This window comes from Heterocephalus glaber, unplaced genomic scaffold (genome assembly GCF_053883595.1).
Source record: "Heterocephalus glaber isolate CG9 unplaced genomic scaffold, H.glaber_assembly_v1.0 deba00001461, whole genome shotgun sequence".
Lineage (NCBI taxonomy): Eukaryota > Metazoa > Chordata > Mammalia > Rodentia > Bathyergidae > Heterocephalus > Heterocephalus glaber.
In genome coordinates, this window is record NW_028258308.1 from 7,387,467 (window position 1) to 7,413,335 (window position 25,869).

Below are 25,869 nucleotides of genomic sequence, written 5' to 3' on the forward strand. Positions count from 1 at the left end.
AATAAGGCAAACATTCAATTATTCAGTCAATTTAAAGTACATTATGAAAAATTCTTTGTGTTCATTCATGGGTAAAATAACATTTCTTTAAAATATTTCTCTTGTCAAAAGAAGACATATTGCCTCTAAATGTAAAACAAGTCTCCAAGAATTAGATACTTAAGTGTGGCATGACATAATTTTTTTTAGATTATCATCACATCATCCTACTGTGAAATGTCTTTTAAAAATATAAACCGTATCTTTCAGAACAAATATAGAATTTAATAAATGACACAATAGCTATGCTTTCCTATTGAACTACATTCCCACACTGTTACCTAGACATTTCTCTCTACTGTGTCAGGATGTGGAAGCTTCTATTGAAATAAGTGGAGTTATCAGAAGCCTGAAAAAAATAAATACATGGTGATAACCATGGCAGAGAAACAAAAACAAATCTAAGATTAGGAACAATGAAAGTGGTATGCTTCTGTTAAAGAGCATGAGTTTGCATGATGCAACACTCAATTGGAAAACACTGGGGGCCTCTACATATGTGGAAGCATAAGTATAAATGAAGCAAGTGGCGATTATACTCAATCACTTGATAAATATTTCTTGAGTGTCTAACATGTGCCAAACCCTTCACCGGTACCTAGAGATGCAGCAATGATTCAAGGAGTCATGGGAGTCATTCCATGGGAGTCATTCCATTCATGGGTGGCAAATACTAAGCAAATCATACAGGAATTCACATATGAATTATTTAATCACTGTTGTCATAAGTACTGTCTCCTTTTGAAAGAAAGCTCCATGTGTTCAGTCATACATGATAGCTCTAGCCTAGGGAAGGATGCCTGTCATATAATTAGTGCTCACTGCATTTTATTTACTCAGTAACAGTAGTTTCCTATTCTCAGGGGGTGATACATTCCCAGACTCCCATGGGGTACCTGAAACCACAGATAGTACCAATCCCTATATCTGCTTTGTTTTTCCTATACAAGTGTATCTATGAAAAAATTTAATTTATAAATTAGGCACAGTAAGAGATTAGTGATAATACTAACAAAGTAGAATAATTATAAAAATATACTATAGTAAAAGTTATGTGAATGTAGTCTCTGTGTATGTCTCTCAAAATCTAGAATTTTCCATTTAATAATTTCATTTGTGGTTGATCTGTGGATGACTAGAACCATGGAAAACAAAACCATTGATAAAGGATGTTACTAGCATGAATTATGTGAAAGAGAAGTACAGAATGAAATAAGATCATAAAACAGGGGCCTATCTACATTAAGGAGTTCAGGTATGTCAGTGAAGCTGAAACCTGGAAAAATAAGTTGGAAATAAATGAGCAATAGGAAAGCAGAAAAGAGGGAGGAAGAGGGTGGAACTTCCTTTACAGAGAACAATTTAGAACAGCTACCCCTGAAGAGGAAAACTTAGTCCTTTCTAAGGAGCTAAAAATAGCTCTGACCAGGGGAAGTAAGAAACTAGTGACCCAGAGACAAGTAAGTAAAGGTCGGATATTGCAAGAGCTTGGAGGCCTTGTGGAGGTGTTGTAAGTTTACCATATAAGCCATAGAAAACCACTGATGGATTTTCATGGAGGCATGATATGCTCAGATTTATGTTTTTGAATGAACATAGGGACAGTATGAAGAAAAAATAAATCCTAGGATTCTACAGTTTTCTCAACGTTACATTTAACATTTTAAAAATCTGGGTAGAAGTTTCCTGAATTTCATTTAGCTACAAAGAAAATTTTCTGTGGGGAAGAATTGCAAGCATTAGGAGTAGGTTATTGACAGAAGGCATGAATTTTGATGCATTAGAAATGGTACGCAAAATTCTAAGATGATACTCTTCCTTGGTTTGCTTCCTTGGTTTACATTACATGTCAAGAGAGGCTGGGTAGGGCCGGGGATTTAGCTCAGTGGTTCCGCAACCTGCCTCACAAGTGCAAGGTTCTGAATTCTATCCCAGGTACCAAAAAAGAAGGGGAAATGAACATAGTGACCTTGACGTGACCAAAGGTGGTTAGCCTTTGCTGAGATGGAGGGTCCAGGAGCAAATAACTGAAATGGTTTCTAATAGCTAAGCGTGGTCCATGGTCAGTAGTTAGCAAGAAAATGAGGATCTCAATCCTACAACTGCTCACAACTAAATTCTGCCAGCACTCTAAACTATCTCAGAAGCAGAGGATTCCACAGAGGTTTCAAATAAGAACTCAGCTCAGCAGACATGTAGACTTCAGCCTTGTAAAATTCTAGGTAGGGAACCCAGATGAGCCCACTGGTGATCTACAGAACCATGAGATAATAAATGTGAATTCTATTAATGCACTATGTTTGTGGATATCTATATTACACACCAATGAGAACCTGATACAGAAATCATTTTTTAAAATCTATGTTATAGTGACCCTTTTCATGAGTGACCTTAGTAGTGCTGTTGTGGCTCCCTTGCAGTCTTCAGCTGATTCAAAATGATAACCTTTTGTGGTCATTTTGACTCTGAGGAAGAGCAAGAAGTGGCACAGTGCTAGCTCCAGCGAATAAGATGGACGAGGGCACGCTGTAATGTTTTGACGAGTTGGCCTTGCCACTGGATGGCTCTGGGCAGCAACATTCACCATAATTTTTTGTCATGTCTCATAGACACAGGTGAGGACATCCAGAGCTGCTTCAGAAAGTGGCAAGAATGATGGGATAAGTGTGGTCAAAGTGAGAGGGCATATTCTGAGGGGGATTATTAGCAATGTGTCTTTTACTGTAACAATTTTTTAATTTAAATTTTCACTGTATTTTTCAATCACCTGTGTACTCCAGTATCCAATGTTTTTTAAATACAGTCCCTTACATAACAGATTTTTTGAACTCATATCTTTTCAGATGTAGATGCTATAGTGTAAAATGTTCACTGCCCCTACCAGTTCTTACTTTACATTCACTAAATATCAATGTTTGAAAGTACTTTGTGCCTTACAGGAAGACAGTCAGCAAAGTCCAGCCCACTACATGTTTTTGCAAACAGGCCTATTTGTTAGCAGAGTTGTTTAGCTGCAAAAGAGACCATATGGCCTACAAAGACAAAAGTACTCACTATCTTGTCCTTTACATAGCAAGCTTGCTAACTCTACAGATAGTATATTGATTAAGCACAAGAGCACTAAATTTAGACTACTAGATTTCAAATCTCTGTTCTGTAGGTAACCATTTTTCTGTCCATATAATTGAGGGAATAAATCTGTCATTAAATAAAATAATCCATGAAATTGTCACAATAAACATTCATATCATAATTCCACTTCTTATTAATAGAATTGCTTTAAAATATCAGCCAGATCAAATATTCATCAAGTTATGTGCTTACCCCCACAGTCATCTACTATAGATTTCAACACATCTAGCGGTACAGGAAGTCTACTTCATATTTAACTGTTCTAGTAGAAATTTCTTTCTTCTACTAGGTTAAAATGTATCCCCTTATAGTTCTATGGTATAAGTCCTGACACAATCTTCTTGAGATTCTAGAAAACATCTCTTCCAAATACTAAGCTCTTCAAATATTTGAAAAGTGTTTCTTGGAATTTTATCTTATTAAGATTGCATATCTTCAATTTTTTCAATATTTCTCCTTTCCCACTTTGGAAATTCCTTTAATAATGGTATATAAAACATTTACCCAGAAGTTAGCAAAAGCCTTCAGGCCTCCAGATAGACAGAGGCCCTTGACGCCTAAACTATCTATATTATGCTTGTGGTGTGTATTTTGTGCTATTCAGTTTTTTCCAATATCTCCTGCTCTAGAACAGTTAGCCATTTTTAAAAAGACCCTGGGACAGCATGCTACGCTTACCCTTTTTGTGTTTAATATTTAATCTTATGTCTTTCCAGCTATAGAAGCTACAGTGTAGAATGTTCACTGCCCCTATCAGCTCTGTATCTTCTTCGTACATTTCTGATGTATCATTAATAAATATCCTATTCGTTTGCATTTAACACTGTGAGTAGTCCTGACTGGTTTAAAGCAACTGAGCAGTGTTTTAATAATTTCATGCTTCCCCTTGCACTTCCACTGACCTTAATCACTGTTTTTTTCAACCAGTCTCATTTGAGATGTTATTCTTCTTAGTGAAAGGAATTGGAGAAAAATGTAACATTTCACTTTGTCTTTCTCAATATTACACTTTAAAACAAGCTATATATCTGTAGTAAGGTTCTAAAGAAATAAAACTAAAAGGAGAAAGAGATTTGCTTTAGGAAATACTCATGGGCTCCCATGGTTGTGGAGACTTGGAAGTAAAAAATTTCCAGAGTAAGCTAGCAGGCTAGAGAGAGACACAGGGAAAAGTACAGTTCAAGTCCAAAAGTAGTCTGCTGCCAGAATTCCTTCATGCTCAGTGGAGGTCAGCCTTGGTTCTGTTAACACCCTCACCTGGCTGGACAAAGCCGAACCACATCATGGGAGGGTAATGCACCTTGCTCAGTGTTCACTGATTTTAACAGTATGGAGATGTCCCAAAGAACCAAAGTTAGAAATCTCATTTGACCCAGCTATCCCCCTCTTAGGCATCTTCCCCGAAGAGCTTCAGACATCCTACTACAGTGGTACATGCATACCAATGTTTATAGCAGCACAATTCATAATTGCTAAATCCTGGAAGCAGCCTGTATACCCATAAACAGAAGACTGGATAGTGAAAATGTTGTATCTATACATAATGGTATATGCACAGCTATAAAGAAGGACAAATTTGAGACTTTTGTAGGAAAATGGGTGCACCTAGAAAATATAATGTTGAGTGAAATAAACCAGACACACTGGTCTAAATATGGTATCTCTCATATGGTATCTCTCATTTGAGTGAGGCAAAGTACAAAGAGATTATTAAAGGATGGATAGAAGGAGACGGGGTGGCTTTCCTGAAAATGGGAAGGGTCCAATAGATGAAGGGCAAAGGATGAAGGGGAGGGAAAGGGGAAATAAGTAGAATGAAGATATGCCATGTACAGGAACCTAATAACTTCAATGGATATAAACACTGTATGCCATAAATATGTGTTAAGACTAATATAATCAACAAGAATAAAAATTGGGAAAAGGGACTAGAAGAGGAGAGAAGGAGGGGGAGGAAAGTGGAAGGGGATTTTTTTGTTTGTTTTTTGGTACCGGGAATTGAACTCGGGACCTTGCACTTGCAAAGCAGGCAGCGGAACCACTGAGCTAAATCCCCTGCCTGGAAGGGGATTTTTAAAAAGAAACAAATTGTGCTATGTACATGTACCTACCCCCCAAGATGATTGTAAACTGCATGCACTACAAACAAGTATTATAAGCAAATGAATTTTTTTTTTTAAAGAGTCAATCTAATCCAAAATGAAACATTCACAAAAACAGCCAGAGTAATGTTTTGGCCAAATAACCAGTCACCGTGACTCAGTCAGGTTGACACATAAAATTAACCATCACAGGGCCTTGGATTTAGCTCAGTGGTGCCACTGCCTACCTCACAAACACAAGGTCCTGAGTTTGATCCCTGGTACAAAAAAAAAAATTAACCATCATAGTATCTCCCTTTAAAATTTTCTTTCTTGCCAAGAAAATAATAGCCTACATGAAGCCAATACGTATGTATTAATACTTAGCCTTTATAGAACCATAATCTGTTATACAGTTGTGTGTCTATCTGAAGGGATAGTTGTGGTAAAATATAACCAATTCATTTTTGTTACTATATTTAAGTACAGCATCTTAACATATACCTTGATTTACTATTTCCTGAGTCCACATCACCAACCAATTTTATTTGTACCTAAGAAAAGATTGGAAGTGGAGAGACTTGAGAATGTAATTGTGATGTTTAAGGTTAGGCCTAATGCAAGTTTCATAATCTATATTTAACTGAAAGCAGGGGTGTGTTTATATTTCTTAATTCAGTCACGTTTTAGAAATTATACTTTTTATATTTAAAATTTTAATTGACATTTTAAATTCCAATGTTATATCTTCAAATGATTTCACAATATTATAAAAAAGTATCTATATAAAATGACGTACTAAGCATTAAATACTGGTTCAATACATTATTTGTAATTAAAAAAATCTATCAGAATAAAAAAAGCCAACATAGTATTTAGGCAAATGATAGTAAACTAATATTTTGGTTCTATGTGTTTATGAATCTAAGTTTTAAGATGTGAAATTTTTTTATCTTGGTTAGCAACTTTAATCACAAATTATTCAGAGACTGAGAGATTTTTAAATGTTTTATGAATTTTGATAATGATTCCTTTTTTATGTGAAATTCACTATTCTCTTTTTTTTGTATTTAAATCATATGCATTATCTTCTTTTTTCCCTTAAATTCTTTTATTGGTACATTTTAGGTATACAATACATTTACATTTATCATTGGGTACTTGTACCTTTACATGATGTATCTTGGTTCCTATTTTTTCCCCATTTCCTGTCCTCCCTTCACCTCCTCCACCCTTCTCTATTTACAAAGACTTTGTTTCCATTTTTTCCTTTCCTTTCTTTCCTTTCCCCTACCCTTTGGACCTTTTCTTCCTATTTCACATTATCAATTGTTCATTTTAATCATTATTTATGTATTTATTATGTTTTCCCCTCTTTAGGTTTGGATGTGTGGAGGAGAAATGTTTGACGTCCCGTGTTCTAGAGTTGGTCACATCTACAGGAAGTACGTCCCTTATAAAGTTCCATCTGGGACCAGCCTGGCAAGAGTGAGTAACTGGGCATCAGAACTGGCTGAGCCTCAGGTGACTTCTGTAGGCAGATTAACCTGCCTCACACAAGGTATCATCAAAGCTAAGCCCTGACAGAAACGTTGGTGTATAGAGAGTTCATATGATTCTCAGAGTTTAATTCCCACTGCTTAAGGAACTTTTGACTGTTACACTAATTCTTGATATTCATTGTTTCAAAGCAGTGCCACATATATTATATTTATTCTTTACATTATCTTCTTAAGTTGGTATCATCTTTATTTTGTGGAGGAGAAAGAGGATGCTTAGTGAGCAGATTAATTCCGGTTCACATGAATGACGATGAGCAGGGTAGGAGTGTAACCCCAGGTCAACAGAATGAATGACCAGTTCTTTTGCCCCAGCATGGAATGTAACAGGATACATAATTAATCAGATGCAGACAGGAAAAACTAGGAGGTGGGGGCCCAAACTAGCTGCTTCTCTTTTGTAGCAAGAGCCAGCCCTGTTGAAAATTACTCCATCCTCAAAATTCCAAACTTTACCAAGTCTAGATTTTTTAATCAGTTTTGAATAAAACATTCTTATAGACCAAATGCAAAGATGATTTTGTGTTCTGACTTTCAGAATGTTTTCATGCAAATTTAAAAGGATATAGTCACAATACTTTCACCAAACAATCCTGGAAATTTCTGTTTTCCGGGTTACTTTATTAATGGCGGGGTCAGTTCTCTTCACCATAATATATACCTGCCACTGCACCAATGCCCAGCCTAAGGGGTGTTTTACCACATCCCTTTGCACGGGAATCTCATCATGAATTATTCATTTCTGTTCATTGATTAGTAAGGCTGCAATATATGTTACTTGGATCTTTTATATAAAGCTCAATAAGCTCAAGAAAAATAATAATAAACTAGTCATCAGGATTCATTAGAATACCAGTCCCATAATGGCTAAGCTTTTTGTCTGTGATACAGGCTGCTATATTTCAAGTACCTAAAACAGTGTTTGGTGGTCACTTGGATATTTGTGGGAGGAATTAATTAACCAGAAAAACTGATATAAATTCAGGCTGTTAATAAAATATAAAAATTTTAATGAAATATAATAAAAATTTTTATTCATAGTGATTCTTTTAGGGAAGAATCTTTCTTATTCCCTCTATGATATTTCCAACAATGTCCATTTTTTCTTTAGCAACGCCCATAATCTTTTTTACAGCAGTAAAAATGTATAGAATGAAGTTATATTACACACTTCTTGAAGGGAAATAGTCATATTATCCTCTCTTCCCTCAAAATACTGGACATGTTCTGCCAAGTAGTTATAAAAATATAGTATTTGAAGAAAAGAAACCAACCACCAAATTTTAAGTGATTAAAGAACTGCATTTTTGATATGGAAATACAATTTAATTTATTCATAAAACATAATGTATATATAAATCAGAAACATAAGGTTGAAGATTAAACAGTTTTGAGCACAAATCAGCCATGTAGACATCATAGATCATAGCAGTTTAAAATATCCTAACAACGAAGATATTCCATCATTTATCCACTTCATTCACTCATATGCTTCCCAGCTTGAGGCCCAGAATGACTCCTCCTTTTGAAGGATGGATGGTGCATACGTTTAGTTTATAGTCAAAAGGAGTGTGTAAAAGATGGGCAAGGAAGGTTGTGTTGATACAAAAGGGTTTATGTTCAAAAAATAAAAGTGTTCATATATTTTTGAGAGAGAAGTGGAAGTACTTTTTCAAGAACTGTCAAATATAGGAAACTAGGGCTGGCACATAAAACTTCCAAGAAGAAAAAAAAAAACGGCTGTTCATTCAAATGAAAAAAGTCCATAATTCTGAATTTTAATCTTTTCCACTTAAATTTTCTTGAAGACTCATTTTAATTTTTTTCCTAACTGCCAGAGTAATCAGAAAGTTATAAATATTGAAGCTCAGCTGTCACTCTGAGAAACATTTTATGATTTATAAGTTTTAAAAAGTATATTAAAATAAAAAACAATTCTGATATTTTGTGGGAGAACCTAAAGTACCTTGCTACACTCTACATTATTACTAAATCATCAAAAATGATGACAGATTGTAAAGATGCCTGAAATGCAGGGCCACGTCTACTCAACATATAACATAATCTTCCTAACCTCCTTAGGAAATAGAGACGAAGCAGGAGACAGGACTCAAACATTTGTTTTCATGCTTTATAAAACTCTTTTAATTCTTAAAAAATGTACACCTTTCATTTATGTACCTACGTAAATTGACAATTCTGGCAGATTTCTAAAATATACAAGTATACACATATACTCAAATGTGTGAACAAACTACCTTCCTCTATGCCGCACACCAATATGAATTATAGAAATTAATTCAAATGATGTTATCAGTATCTTCTATTTACCTAGCATTACAATCTAATTGGAACAGACAGTCATCCATACGTGAAAGCATTAGAGGACAATACAAGATGAATAACTATTCAAAAATATGAAGACACACATAAGTAGAGGGAGAAGGAGGTGGTGATACCATAGCTGTGACCTTCAGTCCTTTCAAATTAAAGGACTTGAAAGAAGACCTTCAAGGGTACCTCAATTACATTAATAAGCTTCATAGAACATGGTTGCCAAATTCAGGCAGTGACCAGAACAGGCTTCCAAGTTTTCACCTATCTTCAGTGAACTAAGAAAAGTAAGAATCACAAAGCCAAAGCTGTTCAATTTAATAATGTCTTTTTGATGCAGCAGTATGGGCTTTTCTTTCTTTTTTGTGACAGGATTCAAGACAGCAATGTGTTGTTAATGTTTTTATTTAACAACAACTAGCATTCCTATGACATTTTCCACAAAGTGCAAAATTCTGGGACACTGTGACTTACAATTCAGCTTCACCTAAGAATCAGAGTTTTTATTTGTCATTAATAAACCCAGATATTTTTCTGACCTGTTTGAGGGCCTAATATCAGTTACCAGGACAGTGCTGTGGTATCTTTCACTGGGAATACACAGAAAACCCCTAAGGGACAGGATGATCATCTATAGAGCTGTAGGAAACTAGAAAGACCAGGGCCACGGTGACAATCCTCCCTTCTTTGACACAGCAATAACCATCCTTCATCACAGAAGAAAGACCAGCCTCTCAGTGAAGGTTCACAACCAATAATGGCTCAGTAGCAAAGAAATGAAAGAGTCTCAAGGAAAACCCTTCATTCTGATAGCCAAATACTCTGTCTCAGGGCAGCAGTTACTGGCATCTCTTGGGAGATAAGGAGATTCACAGGCTCTACGGACACTGCCAGTGTGTTTGGGGCCAGCAAAGCCACTCTTCTAAGATAGGTGGCTCTCATAAGCCAAAGATACAGAGCAGTCACCCTCCGCTAAACATGCCAATTGATGGTACCACAATTGTAATCCTCAAGAGAGCAACTTGGCCAGTGGCTGTTTCCCCAGGAGGGTCCCCATGCCTGCGAACTGTGAGTGGGACAATCCTAGAAGCACACAAAAATGTCTTCCTTAAAGCCAGCAGGAGACAAGGTGGAACCAGCCCTTATCCTGAGTATGTAAGAGACACCAGAGAAACAGTGTGTGGTGGCACACCCCTGTAATCCCAGCATTCTTGAGGCAAAGGCAGGAAGATCACCATGAGTTCAAGGGCAGCCTGGGCTACAAAGTGAGTTCAGGGCCAGCCTGAACACAAAGGGAGATGTTGTCTCAAAAAAAAAAAAAAAAAAAAGACACCAGAGAATACAGATCAGGGGGCTGTATACTTTTATATTTTTACCTCTGATGTAACATCCAGAACTAATTTTTTATTCTAAAATTTCATTGACACATGACAACCATTCAAGAACATGATGACAACCATTCAAGAACATGGGAGAATATGGATTTTCCTATGTTTCAGAATAAAAACTAAAATAAAAAAATGAAATCTCATGAAAGTCAAGTTGTAAATGATGACACATAGTTCTTTCTCTTTTTTTAGTTTATTGGTACATTTTGGGTGTATAATGCAGTTACATTCATCGTTGGGAACTTGTACTTTTACAGGATATATCTTGGTTCTGATTTTTTCCCCATTCCCCTCCCCTCCCTTCAACCCCTCCACCCCTCCCTATTTATAAAGACTTTATTTCCATTTTTTGCTTTTCTCATATTTTTTTCCTTTCCCTTCTTTCCTTTCCCCTACCTCTCCCACTTCCCCTACCCCTTTAGAACTTTTCTTCCTATTTCACATTGTCAATTATACATTTTGATCCTTATTTACACTTTCAGTTTCTCACACCAGAGAATCTATTCAGTATTTACACGTGTGTCCTATTGATTTCATGTAAGAGTATGCCCTCAATTCACATCCATTTAGCTATAAATGTCTCTAGTTTCTCATTCTTTACGGCTGAGTAGTACTTCATTTTATAAAACAAAACAAAACAAAACAAAAAACACATCTTATTTATCCAGTCTCCAGTTGATGGGCAGTTGGGCTGTTTCCAAGTTTTTGCTATTACAAACTGTGCCGCTATAAACATGGGTGCGCAAATATCACTGTGGTATAATTCTTTTAATTCTTTTGGGAAGATCCCCAGCAGGGCAATAGCTGGGTCAAATGGAACCTCTAGTCCTAGTACTTTGAGGTATCTCCATACTGATTTCCACAGTGGTTGCACCAGTCTGCACTCCCACCAACAATGGAGAAGGGTTCCTTTCTCCCCACAACCCTGCCAGCATTTGTTATTGGTTGATTTCATGATAGCAGCCATTCTTTCTGGGGGGAAATGGAATCACCCTGTTGTTTTCATCTGCACCTCTCAAATGACCGGTGATGTTGACATTTTTTTCATATGTTTATTTGCTGCTTTTACTTCTTTGAGAAATGTCTGTTCATTTCAGATGCCCATTTTTGAATTAGGTCTTTATATTTGCGGGGTCTGATTTTTTTTTAAGTTCTTTATATATTCTACATAGTAGTCCTTTGTCTGAGGAGCAGCTGATAAAAATTTTTCCCACATTGTAGGTTGTCTCTTATCTCTGTTGCTGATTTCTCTTGCAGTGTGGAAGCTTTTTAATAAGATGAGATCCCAGTTGCTCTTTGTACTACTTCCCATGCTACAGAGATTTTGTTCATAAAGTCTTTTCCTATGCCAATGTCTTCAAGAGTTCTACCTAACTTATCTTCCAGCAAGTTTAGTATTTCTGTTTTAATATACCAATCTTTAATCCACTTAGATTTCAGTTTAGTGCATGGTGAAAGATAGGTGTCTAGTTTTAATCTTTGGCAAGTTGAAATCTAGTTTTTCCAACACCATTTATTAAAGAGGCTATCTTTCCTCCAGTGAGGATGATTGACTCCTTTGTCAAAGATGAGGTAGCTGAGTATGTCTGGAGTTGTTTCTAAATTTTCTAATCTATTCCACTGATTCTCAGATCTGTTTCTTTGCCAGTACCATGCTGTTTTTATCACAGTGGCTTTGTAGTATAGTTTCAAGTTGGGAATTGTGATATGCCCTGTCATGTCTCTGTTGCCTAGAATTGCTTATGCTATTCTAGGTCTCTTCTGGTTCCAAATGAATTTTTGGATTGTTTTCTCTAGTTCTGTGAAATATACTGTTGGGATTTCAATCAAGATTGCATTGAATCTATATAGCAGTTTTGGAAGTATGGCCATTTTCACTATATTGGTTCTTCCTACCAAAGAACGAGGGATGTCTTTCCATTTTCTTATATCTTCTTCAATCTGTTTTTTTCAGACTGCTGTAGTTCTCAATGTACAGGTCTTTTGCTTCCTTCATAAGATTGGTTCCTAGATATTTCATTTTTTGGATGCTATTGTGAAAGGTATTGTTTCCCTATTTTCTCTCTCAGTGAGTCTGTTATTTGTGTACAAGAAGGCTATTGAGTTTTGAGTGTTGACCTTGTGTCCAGCTACTCTACTGAATCTGATGACCCATAGTTTTTCTTTTGTTTGTTTTTTGTTTTTGGTTCCAGGGATCGAACTCGGGACCTTGCACTTGTGAGGCAGGCAGTGGAACCACTGAGCTAGATCCCCAGGTCTGATGACCCATAGTCCTTGAAAAATGTTAATTCATAGTAAAAGGGGCAGGAGTTAAACGGTAAATGTGCAGAGCTGAGAATAGGAGCCATGGTCTGCCTGTCGGAGGTTCATGTTCTTAAAATCTTGCACATTAAAGAAGGCTTAGGACAAAGAGGAGCAGCTGGGGCCTTAGTAACAGGGGCACCAGAGAGGGTGATGGACCCAACAGGAAGGAGCATGAAGAGAGTTACAGAGGATTGTGTTTGGGACCTGTGAAGTTGAACCATAAATGTGCACTACAGGCGGGCCCTGGAGGACTCTGTACGCAGACCATAAGGTAGTCTTTTTCTTACAAACTCTGACAATGAATTGATGGTTCTTAAAAAGGAAGTGCCGGGTTAAAAATAAGAGGTAAAATGGAAAGATCAAGCAACAAGTAAATATTAAAGGAGTGAAAGACTAAAGACAGTAACATTTTGAATGCAGTAAGTATTAACAAAGAAAGGAGAGGGACTCAGATATGACTGTAAAGTTTTCATTTCAATGTCTGAGAACAAAAACAGGAAACTGAGGAAGGGGAAAAGAGAAGAGGATGAGGTTAGGGTTAGACGTGGTGAATTCTAAGTAACAGACGACACATGGATCTGAGGGGACAGGCACAGACCCCATCTGGAATTCTGAGAGGCCACAGAACTTTTGTCAGGTTTTCTTTAGCTTAAATGTTTATTTCTGAACAAAGAAAATGTTTATTATGTTAGGCGCTATGCTAGGCACTGAGAGTTTAAGTGATAAGCAAGCCAAACACAAATCTTAGCTAGTGGTCCTGACTACAATAGGTAGAGTTTGCAGAGTCCCGGTCTATGTGTAAAATGAAATCAGAATCTTATATAATTTACTTACACAGACGCTATTTTTGTATAGATTATCGTTGGAACTATGATTAACGGAAAATGAAGTAGATGTTATATATAGCATATAGGATTATACATATAGTTTTATATTATATACTGCATATATAGTTCAGCTAGGTCTTAATGACCCTATAGGTTGCACTAATCTACCTACAAGTTATAAATATTTTTTCCTTATGTATTTACTTAGGGTTCCTTAACTGAATAGAATACACTTTAAAGATTTCCTATAGTTATTATGCTTTATGGGCATGAAGGCTAAATCTGGGGTGTGAGAAGGAGTGGTTATTTTGCCTCTGTCAGCTATGAAATGATTTCTTAATCTACTTTCCAAGATGCTTTTCTTTCAGGGCTACCTCTCTGATAACATCCAGGTCTGCTGACTTCATAGATCATCTCAGACTCTTGACATTGATGGGGGTGGAGAGAGGTGTAAAGAGGAGGAGAAGAAACTGGAGGAGTGCTTAATGCAGAAGCCATACCACCTCAAGTCAATTAATAAATATCCCTTCCTTGCTGATCACTGTGTCAGTGATCTCTGTCTGAAATAGCTGAAACAAAAGAGCGCAGTAACTAACATACTCTCTTGTTTATATCAGAAGAAATATATCAGTTGAGGAAAAGCATTAACAAGACCGAAATGACTACTTTGATATCAAAGAATAAAATCACCAGCAAGGCTATAGAATAGAATGATGAATGGGAAATCTTCACTCCCACAAATTGACCTTTCTTCCTGATGACTGGATCAGTTTACTCCCATAAAGCTTCCCTGCAAAGAAGAGCTGCAACATGCCAGCCTTCACCATCAACAAGCAGCCAGTAACTGTTTCTACTGCTCCTAAAACTCTAGGGTTCTCTTGCTTTATTTGAAACTATTAATGAGTTTAGGGACATGGTGCCCTATCCTGGGGTTTCTCTCAGAAAGCAGGAAATGATAAATTGTCCCCAAAAGAACCAGACTACATAAATGGCTAGGACTTCTGAGCAGAAGCAATTCTTCTGGAAACAATAACCTTCCCTACAATATAGCAAAAAGGGCAATGAGAGTGTCCAATACTTGTGGCAAGAACTACAGATGATTCATGTACTGCAATTACATGTTTGCCTCTCTTCCTTCTTGGCCACAATGTAAAAACAGTATACCCTCTATTAAGATAATATAATACCTCCTATTTAGAGGGAGCTTTTGATTTAAGGAATTCTGACATCTTTCATAAATAATATTTCATTACTATTTTTCTCCTTAAATCATAAATTTATTATATGACATAATGAATCAATACACCATTAAGATGTGAGGAACCCATTGCATGCTCTAAAGGTAAATATCATCACTAGCTTCTAGAAAAGGCTTAAGCTAAAGAAATTTTGTCAATACATATTTATCAAGTGCCTACTTTGTGCCAAGCAGAAATGTAAACAGCATGCTACATATCCTAACCCATAATATTGAGTTTTTCCAATGAGATCAAGCCATCCCTTTATAAAATAATCACACTTCATCTTAGGATATACCCCACACTGGAGACAAGTTTCTGGTAAGTAACATTGATGGGGTACTCATACTCACACTTGCAATTGTGTCTTGTTTTTGAACACTGGCCATTTTATGCTTGTGTTGCTTGGGAGGAAAATAAGGCAAAGTGAAACTACTCTGTCCACCAAAGACCTACACAGAGGAAATGGGAAAATAAGAAACACAAATTTATTTTCCACTGCTTGAACTCCACCTGCTCCCTAATTAATTCCTAACCAAGCAGTGTCAGATTTTTTAAAGTATCCATATTCTGTTTGTTTGCTTCACACATAATAACAGAATAACACAGTCTTTTAAATTTTTTAAACAATATGTAGGTAAAGTATAAAGTTTTCATACCATACACAGACACTAAAAAAGAAAGTAAAATAGTAAAATACCAAATCGCTGACAGGTGCAGCCTCCTGCTGTTTCATATATCATGAAAAAAAAAACCATGAGGTAAAGATATTATTTTAAAACTTAGCAATTTCCTAGAAAACCTCTCAAAACTATTCTTCTTTCTATTTATATGCTCTATATGTTTTTTCCTAAAAGTTTCTAACATGTTCTTCCCAACACTAAAGCATTTGACTCAATTTATTTCAAATATGCCTTGATGATTTCCCAGGTTTCAGCTATGACTTGTGAATCCATTCTCCAACTCTTTCTACTGTGCAAAGCAGACCATATAACTGAGTCAGACATTCCCCAAACTGTGGGGACGATACTCAGCATCCTGGGGTATCACATGAGAAACAACATTTTATATAGGCTTTGGTTTATATCAACTATAATATTTTATAGAGCAAATATAATACTTACATGATATCCCTAGGTATTTCCATGATAATTGGCTTTCATAATTAATCATTACTTTATCATTCTTACTAAAATCAAGAGGGAATTTATTTTATATTTCCAGCACTACATTTTTCAGTCTCTTTTGGTTTTTCTTCTTCCTACCCAGAGCATTTTGACACATTATGTTGTTCTTTAGCATTTATAACACTTTTTTTTCAAAGTACTTGAGAAATAAACTACATAGTGAGCTGTACTTGGGGGCCAGGGGGAATTATAGTTGTGTTTTTATCATTATTGACATTAGAACTAAACATTTTCTGGCATTCACAGCTCCACTGGAGCCTCAGAAGGAAGGAAACTTCAGAGAAAATAGGTTCCTACTAGTACAAAATTAAGCTGCTAAAATTTAAGCAAATCAAAATATTTTAGCATGCCGTAATCTCAATACCCAAAATCACAACTCTTGCAAGGAGGAGCAGAGCTGGCTGCTTTGTATGTAACTCTGCCTTCCAGGACCTCAATGCCATGACATAAGCACTTGGATAGAACAGAGTCATTTTGTGCAGTATAGCTTTTTCCCATGAGATGTGTGAATGCTCAATGACACTGAGCTTGGAGCCTCTGCTATTTCATTTCCATTCTAACCATCTTGTTTCTAATAGTTTATTAGTTCATAGCAAGAATTCCATTTCCAACTGCAATTCCAGCCCAAATATATCTCCTTTTTTAGTGCTAGTTGGTGTAGAGAAAGTTGTTCCACTTGGTGTTTTGTAAACTGAGAAAGAGTCAAAAATGAAATGGTTGCTGTGTGGTGACTGGATGCTTTTGGTGTTTTCATTGTGAAAATTCCACAGTTTGCCTAAACTTTGAACAGCTATAATTTGACCTAAGATTGCTTCAATGAGCAGCTGGAAACATGGCGTATTTTTTTTCTACCGTTTTTGAAAGTAAAAGAAAGAAGCAGGGTGTATTAACAACCACTGGAATAAATGCTATAGCACCATTTAGCTTACCCACAGTTTGAATTCTTGCTGTGGATGTTCTTGTGACTCCTGATAATCTCTTTGGCTACTAGTTAGAAATACTGGTTGTGATATACCAAAATAATAGCAAATTAATTGATAACAATCATTCAGAAATAGGCTCATTCTTCCATCTAAGTTGTAATGGCACAAGGTAGTACTGGTCTGATTGTCAAAAATAAACTCTCTTCAGGTTCTCCCAAAGTGTCTCTAGATCTCTCCCAAGTCTCTTCTGCAGGTGCTCATGTACCCAGTTGTCAGGTGCAGTACCTTCCCTGGTCTGTTTCTTTGGCTTCTGCTCTTATCTCCTGCCTTTGACATCTCAGGAGAAAACACATTGTCACTACCACGCACAGCAAGAGCATTTGCTTCCAGATTGTGCTGTCTCAGTTCTTCCTTGCCAGACCTTCCTTGGCTCCTAGGTGGACTCCATCAGAATGGCCACCTCCCAGCTCTGAATCATGTGCTTTCTCAAACTCAGAAGACTTCTGTTTCTATGATCTCTCTTCAACAGTTCCAGTAGCTTCTGGTTATTTCCAATTTTCCAGAATTTCAAAAAGTCAGTCATGGAAATAATTCCATCATATTCAGATCCCCAAGCCCTCAAGTAAAATGTTAAGCAATAAATGAAAAAACAGAGGGCCTGGGATTTAGCTCAGTGGTGCCACCACCTGCCTCATAAAGGCAAGGTCCTAAGTTCAATCCCCAGTGATAAATAAATAAACAAATAAATAAATAAATAACAGAAAGCATATTTTTATTTTTGTCCTATCATGCTATTTTTCACTTCCAAGCCTAAAACAGCTCCCAGTATGTTCTTGTGGAAAGCTCGCCTGGAGGGAAGCCAGCCACCAAGTCATGAGGAAACTCCAGCAGCCCTGTAAAAAAACCCATATGGACAAAAGCTGAGTCCTGCTACCTAGCAAACACCAGTGTGACAGACGTGTGAGTAAGCTGCCTTAGAAGAACTTCCAGTCCCATTCAAAGCTTACAATGATTAGTTCCTCTGGCAAAATCTGACTGAAACTCTTGAAAAATCTAAGCCAAATTGTCTAACCAAACCACTTCTGACCCACAGAAACTGCAAAAATAAAAAGTTTACATTATTGTTTTAAGCCACTCAGTTGTAATTTGCTATATATTGATAGATTCAGCTATTTCTGCTTAACAGTCTTTCATCAGCAAAATTCAGTATAATTTTATCATAGGCGACATAATTACCTTAGGTGACATATTTGAAGCTTAAAAATTAGGCTGTCTTATACATTAAAGGACAGTATTGGGCCGGGGATGTAACTCAATGGTGCTGCCACATGCCTGGCAAGCGCAAGGTCCCAAGTTTCATCATCAATACCAAAAAAAAAAGACAGTATCAACAGAGTAAAAAGGCAGAGTAAAAAAACAAGACATAGGAGAAAAACTTGCAAATCATATATCTGATTGTCTTAGTTACAGAGGGCTCTAGAGTTACAACCCTCCTGACATATGAACAATTTGGGCTATAACCAGAATTTTAGTTTTAACTTATGACCAAAGTCTTGAGTTACAACCAAAATGCTGGCTTCTTGTGCTTACAAATGGTCTCAGATACAGATTTAACTCTTAAAGAGTTCTGGAAGGAACATTACAACATCCGTTCCTGTATGAGTTTAACTGAGAAACCCTGGGCCAATGTCTCCAAGGACACTGAGATCTGTATATAGGAGAGACACTTTGAAGGCTGTGTAAAGGAACCTGATCCTTCAATTTACCAACTTGAGTTACAACCAGCTCCAGGAATGAATTGAATTCATAAGTCAAGGGTCCACTGTACATTCCTTGTTACTGAGACAAAATACCCAACACCCAAACTTAAAAGGGGAAAGGTTTATTTAGCTCACAGTTTGTAAAGGTTTCAGTCCATAATTGGCTGGCTCCTGGTCAAGGTGGCTTGGCAGAGGGGCATTGCAGAAGAGAAACAGCTCATGGCAGGCAGGAGACAGAAAAAGCAAGCAAGCAAGAGACCTTAGCAGCTTCTTTCTGCCCCTTTTGTACTCTAGACCACAGGGATTAGGATAGTGCCAAACGAATTAGTGTACTGGTTTAGTGATCACACACCACAAGCACCACAAACTCTAGATTCAGCCACCTCTGAAAAAGCCCCACCTATGACCACATGAGGCTTTGGGGGAACAACTAGACATAAGCCATAACACTGATTAACAGTTAATACCTAGACTATATATAGAAAAACTGCCACAACTCAACAACAACAACATCAATAAAAACCTGATAGCTATATGTAAAAATCCATTTCTAGAAGAGGGTAGGGTCCAGAGATGGATTTGTGCAGAGGTTTAACTGATTTTCAACAAGGTATAAAGGTAATACATGGGAGAAGAGATACTTTCTTGGCAAATAATACTAGAATAATAGGATATCTGAACCTAAAAGAGTATATAAATTCTAATCCAAATCTTACATGATATACAAAAATTAACTCAAAATGGATCATAGACCTATGTAAAGGGTAAAACTACAATGTTTTAAAACAAACAAACAAAAACTTTCTGCAAAGTTAGGCAAAACGTTCTTAAATGTAAAACTATATAAGTACTATCCCCTAGGGAAAAAATTGATAAATCGAACTTCATTGGAATTACAACCTACACTTCAAAGGCACTGGTAGTTGAGAAAATAAAAACACAACACAAGGACTGGAAGAAAATGTTTGCAAATTGCATCTGACAAAGAAATTGTATTCAGAAAATATAAGGAATTTTCAAATTCAATATTAAAAAAGCAAGGGCTGGATGTGTTGTAGCTCAGTGGCAGAGTACATGCTTAGCATACATGAGGCCCTAGGCTCAAATATTGAAGTGAAGTACGTGTAAAGATGATAGAGATCATTAGTCTTTAGGGAAATATAAATTAAAACCACAATGAGATGATACTACATAATATTAGAATGGCCAAAATTAAAGACTAACCATAAATAACATGGAGTCAAGAAGTTGAAGAGTAACTGAGAGGATCATACCCTGCTGATGAGAATGTGAAATAGGCAACAACTTTGGAAAATAATTTAGCAGGTTCTCTAAAAGTTAAACATACCTAATAATAATTCAACCATTCTACTTCAAGATATTTAGCAAGAGAAATGAAAGCAAATATCCATACAAAAACTTGTATAAAAGTATTCATAACAGCTTTATTTGCCCAACAGAAATAACCCATAGAATGAGGAAATGGATGAAGTGTAGTATATTCATATGGAATATAACAGAAAAGAAAACATGAAGATACATAGGTGAGTGAAAGAAACCAGACAAAAAGAGTGTATGCTCTATGATTCTATTTATATAAAAATCAAGAAAATACAAATTAAACTATAATGACAAAAACTGCATCACGGGTTGCATGGAGATATAAAGCTGCCACAGAAAGGAAATGAGAAGAGAGATGCCAAAGAGGCAAGAGGAAACATGTGGAGGCGATGGATATGTTCATTTTCTTGATTGTGGTGATGATTTCGCTAGTACATAGGTACATCAAAGTAGACCAAGTTATACACTTTATATATAAGCAGATTTTCTTTATATCAATTGTTCTTCAATAAAGTTATTCTTGCTTAGCATGGTGGCACACTTCTCTAATACCAGCTAGTTCCATCCCAGCCTAAGCAATTTAGCAACTTAATGAGACCCTGTCTTCAAACAAAAAATTAAAGGAACTGGGACTGTAGCTAGTGTGAAAGTCATGGGTTCAATCCCTAACATGCCAAAATAAAAACATTATTTTTATAGTTAGGCTTACAAGTATTTTTTATTAAATTATTCAGAGAATTGTTTCTTGCTCTCTGTCCTATATCTAAAAATTATATTAAATATTTTCATAAACACTACCATAAGTATCCAAAATATTTAAGCAAAAAAGTATAATAGATATAAAATCAAAGGAAAAAATAACCCTGTTCAAAACCACCTGCAAACAGCTCATACAGCCTTGGGAAAGAAAGAAGGGGAAATTGCCTGTCAGAAAAGCCTCCTTTGTAGAACTGGATTAGCTTCTTCTCTCTATGGTGAAAGTTTCCCACCGACTTCAAAGAAGTCTTCAGATCAGAGAAAAGTAGAGCTTGGCTGAATAATTGTTGTGAGGTCTGGGCTCTCTCAAAGAGATTCTCTCTTGAGCTGTACCCATGATGACATTATCATATTATCGATAATAAGAGGGCTTTGGGGTAGGAAGACTGAGGCACCAAAGCCCTCTTAAGTATCAAACAGGAGATAAAAAATGCATTCAAATCAAAGCAGAATTTTTTAAGTCATGGCTTAGTGATGTAATTCCTTGCTCTAGGAGTGACTGTCACAAGTAAGAAACTGTTTGGTTTTGCTGGCTGACACCAGTTTCTGGGGGGAAAGCACGCACACACATACACACACACACACACACAGATATGTATCTGAAGAAAGAAAAATCTGTTACTCAGCCCACTGTAATACAAAAACTTAATATTGACACAAGTACAGCATGTGGATTGGGGTCACACTGGTACACATGCAATAATCATGCCCTGCACAAAAAAATAGAATCACGCCATAGAGGTGAGGTGGTCCAGATAATACAAATGCATGGGACAGCCTCATGGCCAGAGAAACAATCAACTCACAAACAATACACTGAGAAACTGAGAAGGGATTATATTTTTAGGATAATCGAACAGTAGGGTCTAAATGTTGCTCACAGAAAAAAAAATGATTAGCAGATAGATTTATACAGTTTCATAAACCAGCAGGAAAAATGGAAACTATCTATTTTCCTCATGCTGTACAATAAAGACGAACCATCAGAGCTAGAAATCTGCTCTTATGAACTGAGCTACAAATGTGACCTAATGTATCTGGTAAAATATCAATTCAAAAACCTGATAATTGTTAGAATTAAAGAAAGATTTGGCACTGGGAAGTGCAAAAAAAAAAAAAAAGACTTGGATGCTAATGACCTCTAAATAAAGCTGAATGTGTTAAATGTGTTAACAAATATTTGGGCAACAGAAAGAAAGCAGAGAATAATGCCAGTGTGTGTTAAACAGAGAAACATGTTGTAATACACAAAGAATAGAAGGGTGCCATAAACACAGAGCATGCTAAAAACAACTTATACATAGAAGGTACTCAGAATAAGAGCTTTTATTTCATTTATCATTCAAGAAGTATGAAAACAAAAAAGAAGTATGAAGGTCCGCAGCTTTTAAAAATAGAAACATTTTTCATTAGCTTTCTACACCACAACACAAATTTATTCATCAGCTCTCGTGGCTCTTTCTCAGACTGTTGGATGACTTCTCTGCAGGATATTTCCCCAGTAGGTGAAAACTCCTTGGATCCAACTCGAACAACATTGGCCCTGTTCCCCAGTCTGCCTTGTCTACACAAACTGGGTCCTAGATGAAGCCCAGCTCAGATATTCAGACAGAGATCTTCACCCCTTATTTGTAACCAGGCCAAGGTTAGCATCATGGCCTAAACAGTCCATTCCAGCCTGCTAAGTCCTTGTCTCTAGCTACCAGTTAGCTATACTATTTCCTTAAACTCTGAGGCTGCCTCCCTGTTTGCTTCACAGATAGAGTGCCAGCAGGATCTTGCCTGTTAGAAACGGAAAAGCAGTGGGATTGCATGTTTATATTATATCAACAGTGTATTACATCAGACTCCTGAGCAGAAAGCTGCTTGAAACTTCTCTGGAATAATTTCTACAGAAGCAAAACATTCACTCTGTACTGACAATAATATCAAAATATGCCAGATTCTGCACATACAGTCACTTAATGAATTAAAAAACACTGATGGAATGCGTATTATATGCAGATGATGTATATTGGAAGCAGGGTTGCCAGATTTAGCAAATAAAAATACAAGATGCTCAGCTAAATTTGAATTTCAGGTAAACAAATAATTTTTAGTATAAGCATTCCTGTGTAATATTAATAATTCAAGTATTAGTTATGCTTATATTTTAAAATTACTTAACTGAAATTCACATTTAACTATGTGCTATGCATTTTATCTGACAGCTCAATTGGGAGAAATAAGAAAAGAGTTTCAAGGAGTTGGTGAGATCAGACAAACAGTACTGAGAATGCACAGAAGATGCTGATATAGACACAGGCAGGGAGTAATTGTATTTTCAGAGATGATGACTACAGCAGTTCGTATAAACAGGCTTTATGTAAGAAAATAAAATTAAAGAGGGCTGTCAAGGATTGTTGTGGTTTAGATCTAAAATGTCCCCCCAAATGTTTCTGTATCTGGAAGGTGACGAGGTCATGGGGCTGCCACACTAATGAGTTCCTGTCTGACTTGCTGTTGGGAGCTGGGGTGTGGTTAGAGACAGGCATCCTACTCTAGGGAGCATGAACTGAAAGCTTGTGTTTCCTTCCCAACTCCTTCCTTTGCTCTCTGCTTCCTGGCCACCATGATGTGAGCTCCTTTCCTCCACTATGCCCCTCTGCCATGCTCTTTCTGCCCTGGAGCTAGCTGACCTGGCACTGTAATCATAAGCCAAAATAAAGTTCTCCTCCTGAAGTTATGAAATGTATGCCAGGTATTTTATCCTAATGATGAGGAAAGGGACTAAGATATAAATCTATTTCATAATATCTTAAATAGTGGGCAATCTTTATGTAGCAAAAATCTTAAGGGTGAGGTATAATACGAGTGAGCTGTTAAATTTATTTTAGGAGAATTATCTTGTTTTTAAAAAACACCTGGAAAGGATATTTTGGTTATGGAAAAGCATCCCTGAGTTTGTCCAAGGTGAGCAGGGAGAAACTATGAGAAAGCTGAATTAATGCACATGGAAAGGGAGAGAAATAATGATATTCTGGTACAGCCCTACAAATGAGACATAAGACAAGAATTTTGAAGAGGATGGCACCAGGGCAGGAAGCCACAGATAAAAGGAGGAAATTTTGTTCAGGGAGAAATTTCCTATAGCAACCAAATTGCTGGAAAGAATCCAGGTGGCCAAATATTCCATCTTACAACATTATTTGTTGTTCAGTCATCTAAGTCTCTCATTGCCTGAAAATCTTCAGTAAAAGTTAATGCCCAGAAGACCTACTGGAGAAGTACAGGAGAGATGAGGAAAAGTGACTACATACATGTCTTAGTTACTTAGTTACTTTTCTCATTGCTGAGACAAAATTCCCACACCCAAACTTAAAAGATCACAGTTTGTAGAGGCTTCAGTTCATAATCAGCTGGCTCCAAGACAGGGTGGCACATGGCAGAGAGACAATAGTCATGGCAGATGAAGATAGCAAAGCAACCGAAGACCTTAACAGTGTCTTTCTGCCCCTTTTATTTTATCCAGACTACCGGGATTAGGGAGGTCCCAAACCAATCAGTGTACTGGTTTAGTAATCACACAACCTTAGTCCCAGCATCACACACTCTAGATTCAGCCACCTCTGAAAAAACCACCTATGACTGCATGAAGCTTGGGGACGGAGGGCATCTAGACCCAAACCATATCAATTCCTCACTGGAGTATCTTCAGGACAGAGAGTAGAGAGCAAACCCTGGGCAAGATTCTAGCAGAAAATATTCCCAAATCGGCAGCCGGAATGAAAGATGCATATAAAAACATATAGTGGGGGGTGGGGGTTTCCACAGAAATCTTGAGGAGGACAGAGACTTGCAATTTGACTTTAAAGCACAGTTGTTTAAATCTCAAGAAAAAAAACAAAATCCAGCTAACATCTGGCTCCATGCATAAAAAGACAACCTCCATAGCTGGAACTCTCGCAGTTCAGGAGTAAATGATTGCCTGTATAGATCTCTTGATGTGCACACTCTTTCTTCCATCTTGACTACCATTTTTGGACATCTGAGTACCTTTATCCAAGTTCATTCAATTACAAAGACACATGGGACAACCCAGAATTATTTTTCTTTTCTGCCCTCTCTGAGAAGGGATGTTATAGGGAGGTCTCAGTTTCCTGATTCTGGACAAGTTTGCACAGCTAAGAACATTTAAGGAAGAAATACTGCTTTGTGCTCATTCTGTTATTTCCATGTATTTGAAAGTGTGTATATGTGCTCTTTTATTCCAGTGAGCTCAAATGTGTGTTATTATGACTATTCCCTAGAATGACTGAATTTATTCTACAATCTATAAAAAAAAAAACTCTTCTTGTGCTGTAGTATTAATGTTTTCCCAAAAATTAAGTATTGATTCATTATGGTGACAAATTAACATAGAACATTGCTATTTCCAGAATAATGACCTCAAAGTGGTTTTATTTGGTCGGACACCTGGATGATTTCAGAGTAGGACCTCTACCTTGACCATAATAACAGTTTGGAGAGTTTTTTTCTGGGGTGGGGATGTAGCTCAGTGATAGAGCACTTGCCTATGCAAGCTTCTCTCTTCAGTACTACAATTAAAAATTAGTTTCCTCCTGATAGGAAATTCTTTTCAGTGAATAGAGCACCTGTAATTGAAGGTGTGTAATGAGTTGTCAGGAACATTAGAGAAAGGCCAGTATGTTTTCTTTATGTTTAAAAAAACATAAAGTCAGAGCTAAAGAGAAACCAGCTATTGCAGTCTTTACAATTATTATTCTTTTTATTGAGTCTTTGCAATTATTATGCTGTTTCTCTTTTATTGTCTCTGGGAAAACTACAAGAAAGAGAATCAGTGATTTGACATTAGTGCTGAAAATGTCTGCGATCATGCTTTGGTATGTTTGAGAAATCAGCAAACTTAAAATGTAGTGTCTTTCAATTTGGAAAGGACATGACAAAGTGGAGCTAACTGTTAGTCCCCTGGTTAACTGCACTGCAGCTTTCCTAAAGCT

At 36.7% G+C, this 25,869-nt stretch overlaps 1 protein-coding gene across 1 annotated transcript in view; it reads left to right on the top strand.

Annotated features, from left to right (window-relative positions):
- Galntl6 (polypeptide N-acetylgalactosaminyltransferase like 6) overlaps window positions 1–25,869 on the top strand; it is a 1,152,292-nt gene that overhangs the window by 1,053,004 nt on the left and 73,419 nt on the right. The window contains exon 9 of the mRNA XM_004852932.3: window positions 6,633–6,740. Within this exon, the coding sequence (XP_004852989.1) occupies window positions 6,633–6,740 (108 nt within the window). The remainder of the gene's footprint in view (window positions 1–6,632; window positions 6,741–25,869) is intronic.